The following is a 21,261-nucleotide window of genomic DNA, read 5'->3' as shown; positions in this document are numbered from 1 at the left end:
CAGAGGCTGACACCCATGCACACGCATGCACACACACTGATGTGCACGCTCTAACCTGTGTGTGCACTGTGCAGCTCACAAGCACAGCCTGCCCGAGCACACTATCTGTGGCACTCACACGTGGGCCTGTGCAAATCATCACCACACACCTGTGGGGCTCCCAGCCCCGTGGTAGGGGGGAGCCACAGAGCCTGCACTTTGTGGGACTCCTCAAGGACTGTCTCTGGGGGACCGAGCGGTTTTCATCCACCAGCTCTGCCGCTGTCCCTGCTCCTCGGTCGCCTGGACTAACCTCTACTGTAAGAGAAGGTCAAGTGAGCTCAGGAGCAGAGACCAGGGCGTGTGCCTGAGGTGCCCGCCTTCCAAAGGTCACACGCCGTCTGAAAGGGTTCATGGAGCCCAGCGGCCACCCCCATGCTGGCCACCCTAATGCTGACCTCTGTGTCATCAGAGTCCTGCCCCAGTCAGCCCCTCTGAGCTGCAGGGAACCAAGCCCCTCCCGGCATAGCAGTCTCCCTGGGTGGCCTCAGTACACTCCTCTGTAGGGAGAGATGCCCTGAGGGGTGTCGGGGGACTCTGACGACTGGACTTTCTGTGCTCACTTTAAGTGAGAGGAAACAGAGGTCAGAGGAGGACAGGCCTGGTGGGATTTGAACCTGGCCCTCCGGCACTGTCCCTGGCGGCTCCCACCCAGGGCGGCTCAGCGGGCACCCCCAGCAGCACAGTGAGGGGTCCCTACTGCTGTGTCTGCCCCTGCAGAGGAAGGGACTGAGGCTTCCTGCTGATGAGCCCATGGAATGAATGAGTGGAGTTAAACCCTCAGGGGGCTGGGTGACACCGTGGACATTGAGGGAGGTAGCCGGGGAGGCCAGGTTGGCCAGGAGTCTGGGTGTCTCTTGGGGGTTCCCCTCAATTTTCCTGGGCACCAGTGGAGTTGGAGTCTTTGAACTGGGCTGAAAGTCCCCAAAATCTGTGTGGTCACCACAGCCACCATGGCCCATCCTTACCCTTCCCCTCAGCTACCATTTCCTTCCTTTTTTCTGCTCCAGCCTGGCCTGGCACTGGGCACTTGGTCAGGTGTCAGCCCACTTCACCCCCTGGTACAGGTGGGGCCAGGCGGGGCCAGAGGATGTGGGGGCCTCAGGATGGGTTTCCCCTTGGGTAGTGCATCCTCTGGAGAGAAGCTGAGGATGTCAGCATCTGTCCCTGCAGTGAGGACGTTCCTAGGGGAGGTGAAGCTAAAGTACAACCTGATTCTCTCACGACCTACCCTCCACACTAAGGTTAGTCAGTGGCCACCTAAGAGCCCTCATTCTGCCCACAGAGAGACTGCGGCCAGGCAAGAGTGAGGCTCTCATGGGTCTGTACCTGCCTGGCCACTGAGCTGAGCCGGAGTGGGGCTGTACACTGCCCTAACTCCTCCCCTCCAGTTTCCCACACGTGTGGGACTGGGAGGAGTGGTGGGTTCCATACTTGTTCACGGTAGCTGCCCCTCCCCCAGGACACACGCTGGGGTCAGAGGAGGACAGGCCTGGTGGGGTTTGAACCTGGCCCTCCGGCACTGGCCCTGGCGGCTCCCACCCAGGGCGGCTCAGCGGGCACCCCCAGCAGCACAGTGAGGGGTCCCTACTGCTGTGTCTGCCCCTGCAGAGGAAGGGACTGAGGCTTCCCGCTGATGAGCCCATGGAATGAACAAGTGGAGTTAAACCATCATGGGGCTCGGTGACAGGGCCAACATTCTGTGCCCCCTCTGGGGCTCCCTGGGTGTCCCCTCTGTGCTGGGCCTGAGCTGGTGAAGATGGGGAACAGCGACAAGCTAGCGTGGTCAGTGTTAGGTGGAGGGAAGGGTGTTCTAACCCCACAGAGGGACACAGGACCCCTAGAGGTCAGGGAAGACCACCTGAGGGAGGGAACACTTGAACTAACTCTCATTTTTGGATTGTTCATTGCTAGTACACATATAGAAGTATGGTTGTGTTTTGTGTTTTGATCTTATATTCTGCTAGCTCGTTTATTAGTTCTAATAATTGTTTTGTGGGTTCTTTGAAATTGTCCGTATACATAACCATCTAATTTGTGAATAGTTTTGCTGCTTCATTTCCAATCTGGATACCTTTTATTGCTTTTTCTTGCGTAATTGCACTGGCTAGTACCTCCAGTGCAAGGTTGAATAGAAGTGGCAAGAGTAGATGTCTTTGCCTTGCCCCTGCTCTTAGGGGAAAGCTTCCAGTGTTTTACCACTGAGTATGATGTTGGCTGGGGATTTTTCATCAACACCCTTTCCATGTTGAGGAAGTTTTCTCCTATTCCTGGTTTGTTGAGTGTTGTTCGTATCATGAAAAATTGTCAAGTTTTTGCCAAATGCTTTTTCTGTGTGTGTTAAGATGACCATGTGCTTTTTGACTTTTATTTGATTAGCATGATATATTACAATCATTGAATTGTAAGTGTTATCCTTGCATTCCCATGATAATTCCCACTTGGCGTGGTGTAGAATCCTTTTTACATGGTGCTGAATGCCATTTGCTAGTATCTTGGTGAGGCTTTCTACGTCTACAATCATAAGGGATGTTGATCTGTAGTTTTCCTGTGATGCCTTTGGCTTTGGTGTCAGAGTAATGCTGGCCTGATACAGTGAGTTCCTTTGTCTTCTGTTTTGGGAGAAGTGAATGAAGGACTGGTGTTCATTTGAACCAATTCCTGAGGGCTGAGTTAGTTCAGTTGCAACTGGAGGCAGTGCAAACAGTGTGCACTGCAGCCTGGAGGTGGTGCTTGGTGGTTTTGGGTCTTGGATTCGGGAACCACAGGGTCTGGGTGGCACAGGTGCACAGGAGGTAGAGGGCATGAGGAGAGCCCCTGAGAAAGATCCATGGGGCCTGGATCTGGAAAGGCCAGGGGGCATGAGGAGGCCCTGGAGTCCTGGAACAAAGTGGTGATGGGAATGGCTTGTGTGGTGGGGGAGAGTGTGCTGAGTGAGGGTGATGGGGGAGGAGGTGCTACAAGCAGGGGAAGGAACTGACACAAGTGGTGGGGGCTGCCCAGAGGTGGTGGAGAGGAGGAAGGGAGGTGGTGGCCTTGAGGGCTGAGTGTGCTGCCAGGGGAGAGATTGGCAAGGGCGCTGTGAACAGGGGCACACAGATGGGATGGAGCCTCTTGCTGCAGTGGGAAGGGGCATGGAGGGCCAGCCTGAAGTGGAGGCCAGGAAAGCAGGGAATGGTGCCCAGTGTGTAGCTGGGTGGGAGCAGCGCCCAAGCTGTCAGAGCTCCCTTATGCCATGGCTGCCCCATTGCTTGGACAGGCTGTGTGCAGGTGGGAGGCAGAGGAGGCAGAACGCTTGGGGGGCCAGCAAGGCCATCCCAGCCTTTGGCCAGCCTGGGGGGTCCCCTAGGAGGGGAGCCCCCATCTACCCAAGCAGGCGGGAGCTGTCAAGGACTGGACCTTGTACCTCCTGCAGGGAGACTCCTGCAGGGAATCCAGGGCTGGAGGCCCATGGCGGCAGATGGGTTAAGCAACTTGCCCAAGAGCCGGGCAGGAAGACCCACAGACCCACCCTGGGCCCCAGTGCCTGCAGGCCACACCCGCTTCAAGCCCACCCGCAACCCTCGGAGGCAGGGCGGCCCTCACCCCCATTTGCAGAGGCGCAGACTGAGGCTCAGGGAGGAGAAGCCCCTCTCCCAAGGGCTCTAGCCAGCCGGGAGCCCGGCCGTGTGCGCCTGCTTTGCCTTGCCCGCTGCCGGAGCCCGGGCCGCACTGTGGACGTCCGCTTCGCCCCCCACTCCGAGCTACCGTCCCGCGTGGGCAGTTGGGGAAACTGAGGCCGCGCGGCGGCGGGCGGAGCGCCGGGTCCCCACCTGCCGCGCCCGCCCCGCCCGCGAGGGGAGGAGCCCGGCGGCCGCCCCGGGCAGGGGGCGCGGCGGGGCGCGGGGCGCGGCATGGCGGGCGCGGGGCGCGGGCGGCGGGGCTGGGGCGGGCGGGAGGCGGGCGCCGCGGGGCCGGGCCCGGGGCCGTGTCGCTGCGCGCAGGGACGGCGGGCCGCCGCGTGGACGCCGTGAGTACCGAGCTGCGTTTCCTGCGGGAACAAAGGCGGGCGTGGGCCGGCTGGGCGGGGCGCGGGGCTGTGTCGCGGGGGCCGGGGACGTGCCTTTGTTCGGAGCCTCCTCCGCTGTTGGCGGGACCCAGGCCGAGGGGTTGGTTTTGAGCAGATGGAGTCGGAGGGGGGCAGCCTGAGTGACCCAGGCAGAGGCCGGGGGAGCAGCCCCCGGACGTTTGGTGGAGGGTGCTGGTTTGCCAGCAGCAGAGTGGTTTTCTTTGTGTGTTTGGGAGTGGGAGCTGTAGTGGCAGGAGTCCCAGAGGACGGGGCCTCTGGGTCTAACCCTAGTGACTCGTTGGGACACTGACCACACACCCAGTTCAGTCCAACTCCACTGGGGCCCCAGGAGGGACCCAGCACCAGGTTCAGGCAGGCACAGGCAAAACGGTGCCCGGTGGGGTTGCTGTTCAGAGGGACCAGTGGCGGGGGACCCGAATATGAGGTGGCTCACAGAAGAGGGGACTCAGAACCTGGGTCTTGAAGGATGAATAGGAGTTCTTCATGTGAGGAGGGGTAGTGGTCAGTCATTCCAGGCAGAGGCCGGAGCCTGGCATGTTTCAGGGAGAGCAGCTGGGGTGAACAAGAGGCTGGACGAGGGCAAGGGCTGACGCTGGCACTTGGAATGTCAGGTCCTGCGGGCCCGAGTTCACCCTGAGGCAGTCAGCCTGCCCCTGGTGACTGTGCGCTGTGTGGTCCTTGCCTGAGTGATGCCCCAGCTGATGGGGAGGCAGGGTGGATACCAGCCAGCCCACTGGATGGTCATCACGGCCACTGCCGATAAGGGTGTGCTGTGTGCCAGGCTGTGTCCGCTCTGTCTTTCCATTCTGCAGTTCCAGCAACTGAGGCCTAGGGGTCCCCCAGAAAGCCAAGCCAGGATGGGAAGTGGGGACTCTTGACTACCTGTTTTCCTGCTTCCTGGGCTCAGGGCCTTAAGGAAGGGATGGACTGAAGCTGGCGAAGGGCAGACAGGAGTGGAGGGTGGGGCATCTGGGGGCCATGCCCCTCACCCCTTCCCTGCTAAAGGGTCAGAGACGGTAGAGAGGGGGACCAGGGCCTGGCCCAGCCCCTGTACCTCTTTGACTTCATTAGGCTGTGACCCTACTCATCTGCTAGAAGCCCTCCGTGGCAGTCCCCATCGTAGGTTCACGTAGCACTCAGATTTGGGGTGGTTATGGCCCAAGGCTTGATTTATCCAAGCCAGTGTGTGTGTTTTTTTTCTTTTTATTTATTTATTTCGAGAGAGACAGAGCAGGAACAGGGGAGGGGCAGAGAGAGAGGAAAAGAGAGAGAATCCCGAGCAGGCTTCGTGCTGTCAGCACAGAGTCCAACGTGGGGCTTGACCTCATGAAACGTGAGCTCATGACCTGAGCGAGACAAAGAGTTGGACCCTGAATCGAGTGAGCCACCCAGGTGCCCTTGGGCCAGTGGTTGTTTGAATTCACTCACGGTGGTCCCTCCCCTTCCTTGAATTCAGTAGGCGTGTGCTGAGTAAACCAGTGACAGTGAAGGAACACACTCAGTTCTCAGAGCCCTTGGGGCTCAGGTTTGTGGCCAAATAGACCGGAGGCCAACCAGGTGGACCAGTTGGCCCTTTCTCTCCCCGGGGTCCCACCAAGAAGCCTGGGGCTTTCCGAAAGGAGTTTCCTCACCCCTTGCTGACCCTTCACACTGTCTTCAGCATCTCGGCAGTATCCCCCACTGCATGCCCTCAGCTTTGCCGTCTTCTGTCCCTCAGCCCTGGCTGAGACCTGTCTCCTTTTACTGCAGCTTCATGGCGGCCGAGGAGATGCACTGGCCGGCCCCCATGAAGGCCATTGGTGCCCAGAACTTGCTAACCATGCCCGGGGGCGTGGCCAAGGCTGGCTACCTGCACAAGAAGGGTGGCACCCAGCTGCAGTTGCTGAGATGTGAGTCCTCTGGGTGGTAGGGCGCATGACGGGAGGATGTGGGGACAGGGCTGAGCCCCAGCCCTGCCGCCCCACTGCCCTGGTGGACCTCCATGGGCAAGCGACCTGTCTCTCTTAGCCTCTGCCTCCTTCCGTGGTGGGCCCTCCAGAGTTTTCCATCCCTCCATGGTGGCCAGTGCTGCATGGGGGTGCTGAGGTCAGCCTCCCCACTCCCCAGGATCGTGGGAGGATTCGGGGTGTTACTGCTAAGTGGAGATAGGATGGGCATTTGGTGCACAGCGCTGACCATCGGTCCAGGGCAGCTTCAGTCTGCAGCCAGGGGCTGGGGGCCCTCGGTGGCCTGGTAGGTCTGGCCTTGCGCTATCCAGTGGGTGTTCAGTGAGTTGGTTGGTCACTCGGTCCTTAGTGAACTAACGTGCCATGACCCAGCTGGGTGCTGGACCTTCAGAGTTGCGTGAGGCCAAAGCTCTGGTCCCTGGGACAGCATTTTGGGAGAGGGTGGGAGCCCCCAGGTCTGGGAGATGCCCAGTCATTAAGACATTGAAGGCCAAAGAGCATCAGGGCCTTGTTTGTCCTTCTGCCCAGGCCTTTGTTCTAGCAGCGCCCTCTGCCAAGGACTCCCAGGCACCGTGCTGCCTTACGGAGGTACCGCAGGCTGGGCTGCTGGTCTGCTCTGGTCTTTGGACAGGGAGCCTCCAAGGAGGGGCTGTAACTGATGTGCCCCTAGGCCCGGGAGGGACTGTCTGGGAATAGGACAGTGGAGTGTGGGGGTTCACTGTAACTGTCTAGGCTGGTGTTTGGCTCCATACCAGTGGCTCTGCGGGCTTCTTTGCCCCTACCCTCGCTCTGCCTTCCTAGGGTGGAAAGAGGTGGCCATGGCCTCTGGCCCTGGCTTTGCCCTTCTCTGAGCCAGCCTCTCTGGTCACGGTCTGCCCCTGCCCTGGGAACGGCCAGGCCTGCCTTGGCGCTCGGGCTGGTCAGCATGCCCATGGATCGTTTACGTTTGGACTCCGTGGGAGGGGCAGCATGCGAGCCCAACTCCAGGCCCTTCCATTTAGTGGGGTTCAAAGGCAGGAGGTCTGGCCTCGGGTCACCCAGGGCCTCTGGGAGTGGCCCCCAGAGTGGGGTCTGCCCGGCAGCCTCTCGGGGCTCACCCTGTGCCCTTGCCCCACTGCCCTCAGGGCCCCTGCGCTTTGTCATCATCCATAAGCGATGCGTCTACTATTTCAAGAGCAGCACGTCCGCCTCCCCGCAGGGTGCCTTCTCGCTGAACGGCTATAACCGGTAAGTGCCCGCTACCCGCCGGCCCCAGCAGAGCCCTGGCCAGGCCAATCCCAGGTTCCCACCCAGGGAAAGGTCGGGCTCTCCTGAGTTGGCTCACACCCCACCCACCCTGGATCGCGTCCAGCATTCTCCCCTCCCTCTTGGCCTCTACGTGGCCTCCTCACGACCTCCCCCAGGTCTCCCCGGCTTCAGGGCCTCCTGGGCTGGGTCCACCCAGTGAGCGCCTCCCTGCTGATGGGGTTCCCCTGGGGTCCCCCGGGGAGGGATGTTTCCTTTTCCCAAACACACCACCCTGACCTCAGGGGATGGTGCAGATGGGCACGCCTGCCCCAGGTGCCTGGCCCCATGGGCTCCCCCGTGGCAGTGGGGGCAGGGTGGGGGCTGACATGTTAGGGCCCCCAACAGGCAGGCCAGGGGCCAGGTGGGGCTGAGGTGGGCAGCGAGGGTGACGTGTCCTCGGTTTGGAGCCCCGCATGCTGCTGCTCCCAGGATGACCTCCCAGACCCCAGAACCGTGTCTGCCTATCCCTGTCCCTGCCTACGTGCTTTCCTCTGCCTGAAGCATCTAGGCCTTTGGCCTGGAGAGTGAGCAAGGTGGGACTGCCCAGACCTGCCAGTGTCCTTGGGGGCATGCTGGGTGCTGGGTGCTGAGGCCTGCCCAGGTGCTGACCGCTGGCCCCGTGCCCTCAGGGTGATGCGGGCGGCTGAGGAGACGACGTCCAACAATGTCTTCCCCTTCAAGATTGTCCACATCAGCAAGAAGCACCGCACCTGGTTCTTCTCCGCCTCCTCTGAGGATGAGCGCAAGGTGAGGCTGCCTCCAGGGGCAGGGAGCTGGCAGGGATATCATCCTGGCCCTGAGGGGACGTCGGGGGGCAAGGTGCCGGGCAGGTGCTGTTCCTCAGTCCTCCTCCTTGCGTCCGTGGCCTGGTCCGGCACCACGCTCTTGGAAGCTGTGTCAGGAAGAGCCCTGAATGGGCTGAGGGGAGGCCAGAGCCCCAGGAAGGCTGCCAGCCAGGGCCGTGAGGGCAGGCAGCGTGAGGGAGGGGCAGGCCCTGGACAGCACTGTGCTCACCGCAACCCGGACTGATCCACAGGGCTGGATGGCCTTGCTGCGCAGGGAGATCGGCCACTTCCACGAGAAGAAGGACTTGCCCACAGATGCCAGGTGGGCCTGGGCATGGGAGGCATGGGCAGGGTGTCGCCAGGGCCACTGGGTTGACATGTGTGCCTACCTCCCAGCTTCCGGGGGCCTGACCCAGAATCGCCTTCTTGATGAGTTTTCTGAGGGTGCCAGCCCGGCTGTGTGTGTGTGTGTGTACGTGTATGTGTGTGTGTGTGTGTGTGTGTGCGTGTGTGTGTGTGTCCCGGAGTGTATAAGTGCGTGTGTGCACACCCATTGGTGGTTTCTGTTCAGGGGCCCGGAGGCCCAGCACTTGTTGTAGCTCAGAGCTTCAACTTCCCAGTCCCCTGACGCTCACCCTGGCGCGTTGAGACTGAGACCAGAGTGAGTCCCCCAGGGCACTGGCTCAGTCCATCCAGGTCTCGGTGACCTCACCGTGAGGTGGCCCAGCAGGCAGCAAGGGCCCTTTGGGCAGGAACAAAAACCATCCTGTCCTTTCAGAGCTGAGGAAACTAAGGCCCAGAGAAGGCTGGGCACACCTGAGGCCATCCCACAGGTGCCTGCCTGCCCCCAGAGCTCCTGGCCCTGAGCCTTATAGCAGGCTCAGCTCAGAGCTGACTGGAGACCCAGAGGTGGGCAGTGGGATGTGGGGCTGGCCCTGAGGCCTGGCCCTGTCTGGTCGGTCAGGGGAGGCACCACAGCCTCCAGTCCCTGTGTCTGTTTTTATCACCTTGTGTGGGTCTTTTCTTTTTTAAGTTTATTCATTTTTGAGGGAGAGAGAGAGAGACAGACAGACCAAGCATGAGTGGGGGAGGAGTAGAGAGCGAGGGAGACACAGAATCTGAAGCAGGCTCTAGGCTCTGAGCTGTCAGCACAGAGCCTGATGCGGGGCTTGAACTCATGAACGTGAGCTGAAGTCAGATGCTCAACCAACTGAGCCCCCCCAGGCACCCCCTATGTCTTTTCTTGTTTTGTGTTTGTCTGTGGTCCAGCTCTTTATATGTCTGTGTGTGTCTGTGTCACGTTTGTGCTCATGTCCTCCTCTGTGTGTGTGTCTCTGTGCATATGTATCCATACGTGTGGGGTGCAAAGGACTCCCCCCTGCACAGTGCTCACTCCCCCCCCCCCCCCCCCCCCCCCCCCCCCGCTTCAGTGACTCCAGCTCAGACACAGACAGCTTCTATGGTGCAGTCGAGCGGCCTGTGGACATCAGCCTCTCTCCATACCCCACAGACAATGAAGGTAAGGCTGTCTCTGCAGCCCCTGCCCCACCACCTCTCGGCACCTGGCTGCGGCAGTGACAGATCAGTCCCTCCTCTCTGGCTGCCACCAAGGAGGGGAAACATATCTGGCTGTCCTTGATCTGTCCGTTTGTCTTCCCCAGGCAGCCTGGGTCCTGGGTTCACACCCGGCCCACCTGGTCTTTGCCCAGTGCCTCCCTGACTCTTGGCTGCCAGTGTTCTGAGGGCACCTGCCCTGCCACCCAACCCTGGGTGCGGCTGGGCCTGGGCTGCCCTAGGTCTGACCCTCTGTCTGCCTCATAGACTATGAGCATGAGGACGAGGACGACTCATACATGGAGCCGGACTCCCCTGAGCCCGTGGAGCCCGAAGGTAGGTGGGCGACCTGTGAGCCTGGGGCGCTCACGGGGCTGGGGCCTAGAGCAGAGCCCTTCCTGGGCTGGGAGTGCTGGCCAGAATCCTGCTCTGGGTGGCCTCCGTTTCCCTGTTGTGTGCACTCTGGCTGGCTCTGCTCACCTGACCCTCCAGCCTCTGCAGTAAGCCTGGGATGGAGGGGGAGGATTTACAAATAAGTGAGCTGGGGGCCCACACTTGTGATGCTGGGCTGGGGTGGTCCTGGGGGCCGAGAGGGGGGAAGGAGGGACACTGAGGAGTGGGTGGGGCCAGGGTAGGGCCTACTCCTGTGGCCGATGGCCATCTGTAGCACCTCCAGGCTAGCCTGTCGCTTACCGACCCACTCCCACCCAACCTCCCTGGCAAGGGAGACAGGCTTGTACTGGGCATCACACGTATGCGCTACAGCAAAGCATATGGTCAGCGGGAGAGGGCTGTGCCCATCACTCACTATCCTTTCCACTGTCCTGGGGACTTGGGACAAACCCCCTAACCCACGGCCTCCCTGTGTCTCTGCCTCCTCTCCTCCAACGACCTTGTCCTCTGCCCACCTCAACCCCGAGTCCCTCTCAGGTGAAGCAGGTCCAGCCCCTTCCCTCCTACTGGCCCCTCCCTCTGAGGCCACCACCAGGGCCTCCCAGCCATGTGCCAGCTCCCCTCCCAGCACAGAGCCCACAGCTCCATCCTGTGTCCCCTCTGCCCCTCCCTGAACTGTGGCCACACGTGGCTGGAGGTGAGCACGCTGGGCCTCGCTTTGCTCCCAGCCGTGCACCTCCAGGGCCAGCGCTCCTGCGCACCTGCCTGCACACTCCCTTCTGAGTGCCCCCTACAAGCAGGCTTTACCTCCCCGTCCCCAAAATGGGTCTTAATATGGTTCCAGCGACCTCCCCATCCCCCGACGCAGCCCTCGGCACCCGTGAGTGGAGCTCTACCCGGCCTGGTGCCGTCCCCCCTGCTTCTCAGCCGCCTTGCTCAGCACCAGGTGCCTTGTGCTCCAGGCCCCCCCCTGCCTCACTCAGCCTAGTACCAGCCCCCTGATGCCCATCCGCACAACCCTGGCCACCCTGGGACTCAGGCCCGGCTCGCTCCTTTCCCTCCAGTCTTAGGCTGCCGGGACAGCCGTGTCACACTGGCATCTCCATCCAGCACCTCTCCTCTGAACCCCAGACCTGTGCCCCGATGCCCACAATGTGTCTTGTAGCACGAGCACATGTAACCCTCGCCTTCCTCCCCACCTGCTTCCGTCCATCCCCCTCACCTCTGTTGGTGGGAGTTATAGCCTCCTCTAACTGAGGTCAGGGCCTAGGAGTCCGCCTTGCCTCTTCTCTCTACCTCTGCTTCTGGGAACCTGATGGCTCCTGATGTGACATCTAGGCTTCTGAAAGCTTGTGTGGGCTACTTCTGGGGGGTGCGTGAGGCAGGCCAGGTGGTGCGGGTTGGTGGTGTTGGCCCAGCCTCAAGCAGGTCATGCTTGCTCACTGACTGGTCTCGTTGCTCTGCAGACACTCTGACCCACCCGCCGGCCTACCCCCCGCCTCCTGTGCCCACGCCCAGGAAGCCAGTCTTCTCCGACATGCCCCGTGCTCACTCCTTTGCCTCCAAGGGCCCGAGCCCTCTGCTGCCACCCCCGCCCCCGAAGCGTGGCCTCCCCGATGCCAGCCTGGCTCCCGAGGACTCCAAGAGGGACGTGCTGGGCCCAAGGCGGCCCGAGCCTGGCCTCAGAGTGCCCACAGCCTCCCGGAGGATGAGCGACCCCCCACTGGGCAACCTGCCAACCATGCCCAACCTCCGGAAACCCCCTTGCTTCCGGGAGAGTCCCAGCCCCAGCCCAGAGCCCCGGGTCCCTGGCCATGGGGCTGGCTCTGCCTCCAGCTCTGCTGGCATGGCCACTGCCACCTCCAGGAACTGTGACAAGCTCAAGTCCTTCCATCTGTCCCCTCGGGGGCCACCCACACCCGAGCCCCCGCCGGTGCCGGCCAACAAGCCCAAGTTCTTGAAGATGACTGAAGAGGCCCCCCCAAGGGAGGCAGCCAGGCCTGGACTCTTTGTACCCCCTGTGGCCCCCAGGCCTCCTGTACTGAAGCTGCCCATGCCCGAGGCCACAGTCCGGCCCCCCGTCCTGCCCAGGCCAGAGAAGCCACCCCTCCCCCACCTCCAGTGAGTTTACTTGGCACTGGGGCCCCTGGGGTTCTCCTGCTGGTGCCCTGGCCTCCTCGTCTCCGGCCCTCTCTGTCCATGAGGGGTAGCCGGCAGCCCTAGCATAGGAGCGAGAAGGCTCCTGGGCAGCCCCAGCCAGGGGCTAGGCTGAGCAGCCTCCCCTGCACTGGCCCTGGAAGAATGTCCAGCCTAGTGGGTGCTGGGCCTGGAGCCTGTGGCTGCCTGGGGAGCAGTGGGCAAGTTGGGTCTTGGGGGAAACCGGCCTCCCAGAGTCCGTGCTGGGCAACCCGAGGACCCTGCAAGGGTTAAGGGAGAGGCCTGCAGGGCTGCCTGTTCTGGGATAGACGGTAGGGGTGGGAGCTGGGGCTGTGAGCCTCTTGGGGCCAGCGAGCCTGCACAGGCCTCGCTGGTCCACAGCTGTCCTTCCCAGCCCTGCCTGGGGCTCTGGAGCCACCAAGGCTGCCTTTGTGCTCTTCCTGACTGGGAACTTGCCAGAATGTGGAGTATGTTGGTGACTCACCCTGAGGTCTGCGTGGAACACTGTCTTCTTTATTGCTGGGCTGCGTCAGGAGACTGGTGTCCCCTGCTCCCACAGTGTCATTCATACCACAGCCTGTGGTCAGAGATGTCCGGGGCCCTAAACAGTGAAGGCTCTGGGAGCCATGGGGTGAGCCTTGAGTGAGCGTGCTGACCCAGTGCTCCTGGAACCCCTTTGGCTCTGGCTCTCTCCTCCCTAGGGCTCTGTTAGCTCTGCTGCTGTGGGAGGGTGCCTGGGAGGACCTTCTTGCCAGGTGATAGTTCTAGAACTAGAACTATAGAACATAGTTCATAGAACTATGTGACAAGGGGCCATGATGGTGCAGACTGGGTCAGTTTGCCAAATGCTACAGGGTTGGGTGTGTCAGGGCCGACTGCCCACGGCCCAGCAGACCAGCCCCGTGTGGTCTCCTTTAATCCTCCTTGAAACCGTAGAGGCTTCGGACCACCTGGCCGCGTGTGTGGGACGTGTTTGTGGACTCCCATCCATTCACATGCATCCACTCTCTGTGACTTTGGGAGGGGCATGACTTGGCCAAGGTCACAAGCTGGTTAGCAGCAGAGCTGGGCCGAGACCCCCAGCCCAGGGCCTTCTCCCACCGCGCCCAGAGTACTCATCTGTCGTGTGACCCCTGACACCAGAGTTCAGGCCCTTAGGACCCCTCTTGCCAGTGGCATTGGCAGCCGTCACCCAAGGGCAGCCAACAGAGGCCTGTTTCAGAGCTTTCTGGTGGAGGCCTAGGGTGTGTGGGGGGGTGGTGTGCAGGGGGGTGACAGTGATGTCCCTTCCTCTGCTTTTCCCCTTCAAGGCGGTCACCCCCTGATGGGCAGAGTTTCCGGAGCTTCTCCTTTGAGAAGCCCCGACGACTCTCGAAGCCTGAGGACACGAGTGCAGAGGGTTCTGACGATGACTATGAGAAGGTGAGGCAATGGAGAGCTCCGGATCCTGGCACCGGGCAGGTGGCAGTGGGCGGGCTGCAGGCCGGGGTGGCCCCTCACTGGCCACCTCCAGTGACAAGCCCCCAGGACGCTGGAGTTGTCGGGAGTGTAAGCGTGTGCACAGCCCCAGATCTGGGCACAGGCTGGCAGCCCACAGGGTGGGGGGAGGGGGGAGAGGGCTGGTGCAGACCCTGACCCTGACCGCCATTGGCCTCTCTCCAGGTGCCCCTGCCCAGCTCTGTCTTTATCAATACCACGGAATCCTACGAAGTGGAAAGGTCAGCACGAAGCCCTTCTTTCTCCAAATCCCTGTTTTTGCAGATGTGAGGTCCCCTGGCTTTCTGTCCCCCGTCACCTGCTTTGTTGTTGGACAGTGGCTAGCACAGGTGCATGGCCCTGAGCAGAGTGGGGAAGCCAGCAAAACAGCGGATGCCATCAGCCCAGTCCCAGTGCTGCCCATCACCCCGGGCAGGGCCCCAAGCCCCGCACAGGCCGGCCTCACCACACCGGTTGCTCTCAGACCATGTGCTGCAGAATAGTGAGGAGACAAAAACCTACACTGAGGAGTGAGGCTGGAGGGTCCCTGAGAGGGTTGGCTGTCTGAGGATGGTTTGTTGATGCAGCTGTGTTATTTTAGGCTGTTCAAAGCCACAAGCCCCCAGGGAGAGCCCCAGGATGGACTCTACTGCATCCGGGATTCCTCCACCAAGTCAGGGAAGGTAGGTGCCCAGGGAGGGTGCCCCAACAGTCACCCTGCTGAGTGAAGGCTCCCTGGGGACTGCTGCCTTGTGGGGGGGTTCGTCTGTTCTGCACACACTTGGGCTGATGGCACGCATCGTGCTTTATAGTATATAATCACTTCCCTGCACAGCCTCTTATTTCGCATCGCAGCTCGTTCCGTCGTTGGGGTCTCTGCCCGGCAGGCCCCTCCCCCATCTATTCTCAGGAACTGAATACTGTCTGCAAGCTGGGATAGTGGCCCAGCCCCCAGCACAGGCAGAAATGGAGGGAAGTGCTGGGGGTCCTGGAACTCTGATGCGGCTGTTTTTTTTTTTTTTTAATGTTTACTTATTTTGAGAAAGAGTGTGTGTGTACATGCTCAGAACAGAGAAGGGCCAGAGAGAGAGGGAAGAGAGAGAATCCCAAGCAGGCTCCTCACTGTCAGCCCAGAACCTGATGTGGGGCTCGATCTCATGAACCGCAAGATCATGACCTGAGCCTAAGTCAAGAATTGGACACTTAACCGACGACGGAGTCACCCAGGCACTGGGCTGGGGGTTTTCATGCTCTCTGAAGGGGAGGCTGCTTGGGCAGTGGGAATAGGGAGAGACAGTGCTGGGTCTGCCTCTGCTGCTCTGGGGTGAATGTTGTGACCTCACTGAGCCTCAGTTTTCTTGTCCTTTTTGTCCTTCTCCCTCCCCCTCCCCCTCCCCTCTCCCCTCCCCCTCCCCCCTCCCCCTCCCCTCCCCTCCTCTTCTCCTCCCCAAGTAAGCTCTGCCCCCAACGTGAGGCTTGAGCTCACAACCCCAAGATCAAGAGTCGCACGCTCTTCCAGCTGAGCCAGGCTGGAGCCCCTCAGTATTCCCATGTATGTCAGACATGGTCGTAGAGTAGCCAGGCACCTGCTGCTATTACTTATGTCTCATTGGAGGCTATTGGGCGGGAGCCCTGGGGCACATGGCTGCCCATATCAGCCCTGCTGTCCACGTGCAGAGTGACCCCTCCCTAGGTCACCGTAAGTGCCGTAGGACCCAGGCATGATGCCTCTGTCCACTCCTCCGTCTCTGCGGTCCATCTCCTGAGGCTGGGGCTTCTCTCCCTGCAGGTTCTGGTCGTGTGGGATGAAAGCTCCAACAAAGTGAGGAACTACCGCATCTTTGAGAAGGTGGGCAGGCTGAGCCCTCACCCGGGCCCTGGCTGAAAGGGAAACCCTGGCCTGGGTGGGACAGCGGGGGGCGGGGGGGGGGGGGGTGTGGCAGGCACAGAGATGACACAGGGCAGCCGGGAGCAGGCCTGACTGTCATCCTTGCTGCTGTCCACTGCACTTTGCAGGAGACCTCCCCCTGACCCTGCCACTCCTTCCCCTTCCCAGGACTCTAGGTTTTACCTGGAGGGCGAGGTGCTGTTTGTGAGCGTGGGCAGCCTGGTGGAGCATTACCACACCCACGTGCTGCCCAGCCACCAGAGCCTGCGACTGCAGCGCCCCTACGGCTACACAAGGCCCAGGTGACGCCCGTCATACATGCTTCTGGGCAGAGACGACCACTGGGGCTGTGACCCCGGGCCATGCAGACGGGACGGGCTCGCATGAGAGCATGATCTGGAGTGAGCCCCATGCTCTGATCCAGGGCCTTGTAGAATCTGCAAGGCCAGGCCCCACTCAGCAGGCTGGGTCCCTGGGGCTAGGCCAGGCTCTGGTCTCCAGAGGATCGGGGGGCTCTCCTGTCCCACGCAGACCACCCTGTCCAACCTTCCAGGAGCCCAGGGTCCCAGGACCGAGCCCCGCTTGGGCTTTGTGGACAAGAATTCTGGTCACGTCCACCCCTCCCCACTCGCCCAGCACACTAACCCGGCACTGGGTTGGGAGCTGGGCAGGGCTGGGGCATTTGGGGTTAGGGCAGGGGCTGGCCCCCCAGGACCGACACCCCCAGGAACGCTAAGACACAGGCTCCAGGATGGGCCATTGATGTACAATAAAGCACAGATGACCTTTCTGTCCGTGGCTGGGGTTTCATTGGGAGAGAGGGATGACCAGCCTTACCAAGTACCCACACCCACATCCAAGCGGCTGGCTGCAGCAGCCCAGCTTACAGGAAGCCTAAGAAGTTCTTGTCTTCCGGGCCAGAGGTCCCTAAATGACTTGCTCGGGGTGCATAGCTGGTAACAACAGGATTTGACCTTGGGCACTCTGGACTCTGTACTCTGGCCTGTACTCTGAAGTGCCACAGGTCAGGGGCAAGGCAATGGAACTACAGAGCTAAAAGGTCCCCGTATGTACAGTTGGGTCATTTGCCGGATTAACAGATGGTTACTGGGAGACAGCTGAGCACACACTGGCCAGAGCATTGGGGTGTGCCTGGGTGGGGAGCTAGAACCCCACTGAGGTCTCCAGGAAGACTTCTTGGAGGAAGTGATGGCTACAGAGGGGTGGGAAGAGTGGGTCCTGTGTAGGCTGAGTGGGTGGGGAGGGTGGTCCCCAGATCCTGAGTCCCCTGGGCAACACCCCATTCAAGTCCAGCCCTTACCGCCCCCTCCTTTCCTACTACAGAATTCCAGCAGGTGCTCTCCCTGGCAACGGCCATCCAGGCTGGATTTTTGTGTGTGTGCAGAAAGACTCCATTTAGGGTCTGGGCTGGCAGGGAGGGACCCCAGGGTCATCAGATCCTCTCTGCACCTTATGTGGGGAAAGAAGTTTGCTGTGTGAGATCCAAACCCAGGATAGCACTTGTGCCCACCAGCCGAGGATTAATCATCTTTGTTTGGATTGACCTCCATGGGCCCCTGGGCATGTTTTGGGGGTGGGGTGGCTTGCTGGAGGAGGGGGAGGGATGGGGCCTCTGTGGATGTGAGAGGCTGCGGCCCCAGGGTACTGAGAGGTCCCTTCTAGGAACCAAGTGTCCAGCACCGTCTGTGTAGATGTTTCCTCTAAAGCCTGCCAGGGGAGGGGTCAGCACAGGCACGGTCCAGTGTGGCGCACGGGGCGCTTTTGATGCCCCACCCCAGCCCCGGGAACGAGCAGCCCCTCCTCCCTGCAGCTACAGTTCTTGCCCCTCTCGGCCCTTGTGTGGGGAGCCCATTGAGGCACTCCATCCCCACTGTGGCTGCGGCTTTCCTTCCTGTAAAAACTGTTCAGCGGGGGGGGCTTGGACCAGAAGAGTGGTTTCCAGTCCGTGCCTGGGAGTCTGCTTGCTGGTGATGTGCTGCTGGATGTGGGATGCCTTAGCACTTCTGGCTAACATGGGGCTAAAATGTGTTTGAAGACCCCTGAGCTGGAAAGTCTGGAGGTTCTGGGGCCCAGAGCCTGGTGATAGGTCCTCTGCTCACTTGGATGGATGAGGCCTTGCTGCCCAAGACCCACCCCAGGGCCTGGACTGGCTTTACCTCTCCTTCTGGGCCCTATGCCTGCGCAGGACAGGCTCCTGCCTCCCTGAACTGCCCCAGGGGCCCTGGCCTCAGTGGTAAGAGTGTGTGTTTTGGGTGGCCGATGGGGTCGCAGGCATGGTCTCCAGCATAAAGGAGGAGCCAGAGGGATCCACTCCCTCCTGAGACCTGCCGTGAATGTTCTATTCCTCCTATAGTGTTGGAAGGTGGTTACCACTCACCAAGTACTTCCTGGGTTCCAGGCACTGAGCCCCATGGATACTTGACATAGTTTGGATGGAGAAGAAGCTGCTATGTTCCCATTTGATAGGTGAGAAAACGGAGGGTCTGAGAAGCCTAGATTCAAGTCCCAGCTCTGCCACTTGCTAACATGTGACCTATCCTTTGCTGCTCTGAGCCCAGCCCCCAGCCCCTGGCTACCTCCCCATCACTCCTGGGGGCTTCTGATAGTCATGTGGAGTGTCTGCACAGTTCTTAGGTATGCCCTGACCAAGTCAAGGGGGCCACAGCCCTGGGGCGAGCAAACTGGCCTGCTTCCCTCTGCTTTGCCCTTTGGGCCCAGTCGGGGGGGGGGGGGGGATAAATAGGAGGCCTGGGACCTGCCCCAGGGGCTAGCCTGCTTCTTCATCTTACAGATAGGGAAACTGAGGCTCAGAGAGGCTTCATCACCTTGTCCAGCATCATGGTGGGTTCAGGGATGGGTCCAACTCCTGGTCCTGTGAAAGGCCCAGACTCTTTGTGAAGTTCTCCAAGCAGAGGACTGAACGTGGGTTTACTTTTCTTATAGTTGATCAGAAAGAGTACGGGGAGCTTCTCTACCTTCTGTTAATAGACTTTCATGGTAAAAAGAGATGCTTTTAGAACCAGAAGAGACCTCACAGAGCGAGTCCAGACGTGCTGCAAGTCCCTGCCCCAACTCTGGGGTGCATTTCAAGGACGCCCCCTGCTGGTCCAAGGAGGCACCCCTCCCTCCCCCCCACCCCACCTCTCCGCACCCCTGTAGCGATGGGCCGTCCTGACAGGGCACCAGGGAAGAAGAGTCAGCGGCTTAGGGCCAAGGGAGAAGGGAGGCCTGGAGGACATGAAGGACACGCAGGGAACACGGGGCAGAGCTGGCACTTAAACCAAGTCCGTGTGTCTAGAGGGCAGTGAGGGGAGGGCCTCTGTCTCTGGCCATGACCCCATGGCACGGAGCCCCTCACTGGGAAGCTTGCCATATCCAGTCTGCTGTGTCTGTGACTGCATGCCCTATCCCACCCCCTGGAAAAGATGGCCTGATGGGGGCACCTCGGGGGGGGCTCCTGTCCAGGGGGGCAGTGACCCTCAAAGATGGTTGGTAATGGCCAGCCCTCATTAAGCTCCCTTCTGGCATGCTCCCACGAGAGGGAGAGTCTTGACACACACAGCTGACCCCAGACACGTCTGCCTCCTTCAGACCTTCATGAATCCTTAGAGGCTGCCCAACAGCTGCTCCTGCATCACCCTCCGGCTTCAGCTCTGGCCATGCTCTGAGCTACCCAGAGCTGAAGCATGCTCCTTTTTTTCTTTCTTTCCCCATAGAGTAAAACACACATTCAGAAAAATGAGCAAAATGCAAATATGCAGCCTAACAAATCGCTATGAAGTGAACATTTTTACGATCCCATCAAGAGAGCCTCTCTGGCACCCGTGTGCCCTCCCCATCACAGCACCACTCTCCCGGTCTCATCAGCAACCCCTGCCCTGGCTTTGGTGAGGCTCATGTTCTTGTTTTGCTATAAAGCCTTCACCACTCAATTGTACATCCACTGCAGCGGTTTCCTGTTTTTGTGTTTTATGTGAATGGAATCCTACAGATGAAGCTTTGACATCTGGCTTCTCTTGCTTGTCATGTCTTTGAGATTTGTCCGTGTTGCTGGGCGCAGCTGTAGTTCCCGTTCATTGCTGAAAACCATTCCATTATATAAGTGTATCGGTTCACGGTCCATTTTATCGTTGACGGACATTTGGTTTGCTTCCAGTTTGGGGCAGTCCCAGACAATGCTGCTAGCAACAATTTTATCCATGTTTCATGAGTTTCTCTAGGGTTATGCACCCAGGAGGCTGACTGCTGGGTTCTAGGGCATCAGAACCTTTTACTCTCTTCCAGGAATTTTATTGTTCCAGTTTACAGTCCCACCAGCAGTAAAAAAGATAGTTCCCTTGGTTCCACATCATTGCTGACACTTGGTATTGTCAGATTTTGTTTTTTGTCAATCTGGTGGGTGTATAATTACGGCTTTAATTTGCATTTAGCTGATTATTAGTGGGCTTGAGCATATTTTCATGTATTTATTAACCATTGTGACTTGTCTCCTGTGAAGTGTCTATTTAAATGTTTTGCACATTTTTCTATGTGTTGTTCCTTTTTCTTGTTAATCTATACACATTCTTTACGTAGCCTTGATATTGTCAGTAATGTGTATTGCAACTATCGTCTCCAACTTTATAATTGTTCTTTTGCTTATGGTGAGAGGTAAGGGTTCACTTCTATTTTTTTCCCCATAAGTTTACCCACTTCTTCCTGTACCATTTATTTATAATCTGCTCTCCCCCCACCATCTGCAATGCCACCTGTGACATGTCCATATATATGTAGGTCGGTTGTTGGACTCTGTTCTGTTCCATTTGTCAGTCTATTCCTATGCCAGTAGCAGCTATCTTAGTTACTGTCACTAGATTATGTCTTTCTATCTGCTAAGTAAGTCCTCACCTTATTTTCTTCCTTGAGAGTGTCTTGGCTATTATGGCTCTTTCTACTTCCATGTGAATTTTTTCTCCCACTTTCTTTTTCACTTAAGTTTTAAAATCAGCTCGTCAATGTCACTAATAACTCAGCTGATCTTTTTAAGCTTATTTTGAGAGAAAGAGAGAGAGGGAGAGAGCACATGTACAAGCAGGGTAGGGGCAGAGAGAGAGAGGGAGAGAGAGAAGCCCAAGCAGGCTCCACACTATCAACACAGAGCCCGACATGGGGCTTGATCCCACAAACTGTGAGATCATGATCAGAGCTGAAACCAGAGTTGGATGCTTAACCTACTGAGCCACCCAGGCATCCCTCTGCCGATCTTTTGATTGGGAATTCATTATAGCTGTAAATCAGCTTGGAGAAAATTGACATCTTTACAACATTGAGTCTTCTGTCTCATCAACATGGTCTATCTACCTCACTATTAATTTGAGCCTTCTTTAAGGTTTGCCAATAGGATTTCATCATTTTGTCCATTATGATCTTGCTCAAGTTTTTTTTTTTTTATGTTTTTATGTATTTTTGAGACACAGAGAGACAGAGCATGAATGGGGGAGGGTCAGAGACAGGGAGACACAAAATCTGAAGCAGGCTCCAGGCTCTGAGCTGTCAGCACAGAGCCCGATGCGGGGCTCGACCTCACGGACCGCGAGATCGTGACCTGAGCCGAAGTCGGCCGCTTAACCGACTGAGCCACCGAGGGGCCCTGCTCAAGTTTTATTA

General features: G+C 59.0%; 1 protein-coding gene across 6 annotated transcripts in view; it reads left to right on the top strand.

Annotated features, from left to right (window-relative positions):
* Nucleotides 1-16,384, top strand: part of SH3BP2 (SH3 domain binding protein 2) — a 35,507-nt gene extending 19,123 nt beyond the window's left edge. For 5 of the 6 annotated variants that reach the window (XM_047847247.1, XM_047847246.1, XM_047847248.1 and 2 more), the window contains 12 exons: nucleotides 5,858-5,997; nucleotides 7,179-7,281; nucleotides 7,971-8,088; nucleotides 8,378-8,448; nucleotides 9,557-9,645; nucleotides 9,948-10,016; nucleotides 11,540-12,194; nucleotides 13,541-13,652; nucleotides 13,893-13,948; nucleotides 14,308-14,389; nucleotides 15,496-15,555; nucleotides 15,763-16,384. In XM_047847247.1, the coding sequence (XP_047703203.1) occupies nucleotides 5,862-5,997; nucleotides 7,179-7,281; nucleotides 7,971-8,088; nucleotides 8,378-8,448; nucleotides 9,557-9,645; nucleotides 9,948-10,016; nucleotides 11,540-12,194; nucleotides 13,541-13,652; nucleotides 13,893-13,948; nucleotides 14,308-14,389; nucleotides 15,496-15,555; nucleotides 15,763-15,900 (1,689 nt within the window). In that variant the 5' untranslated portion in view covers nucleotides 5,858-5,861 and the 3' untranslated portion in view covers nucleotides 15,901-16,384. The remainder of the gene's footprint in view (nucleotides 1-5,857; nucleotides 5,998-7,178; nucleotides 7,282-7,970; nucleotides 8,089-8,377; nucleotides 8,449-9,556; nucleotides 9,646-9,947; nucleotides 10,017-11,539; nucleotides 12,195-13,540; nucleotides 13,653-13,892; nucleotides 13,949-14,307; nucleotides 14,390-15,495; nucleotides 15,556-15,762) is intronic. The other variant, XM_047847250.1, reaches the window with a different exon arrangement.
* Nucleotides 16,385-21,261: the final 4,877 nt, after the last annotated feature.

Source organism: Prionailurus viverrinus, unplaced genomic scaffold (genome assembly GCF_022837055.1).
Source record: "Prionailurus viverrinus isolate Anna unplaced genomic scaffold, UM_Priviv_1.0 scaffold_45, whole genome shotgun sequence".
In the NCBI taxonomy this organism is placed as follows: domain Eukaryota; kingdom Metazoa; phylum Chordata; class Mammalia; order Carnivora; family Felidae; genus Prionailurus; species Prionailurus viverrinus.
This window is presented reverse-complemented; position numbering and strand designations above follow the sequence as displayed.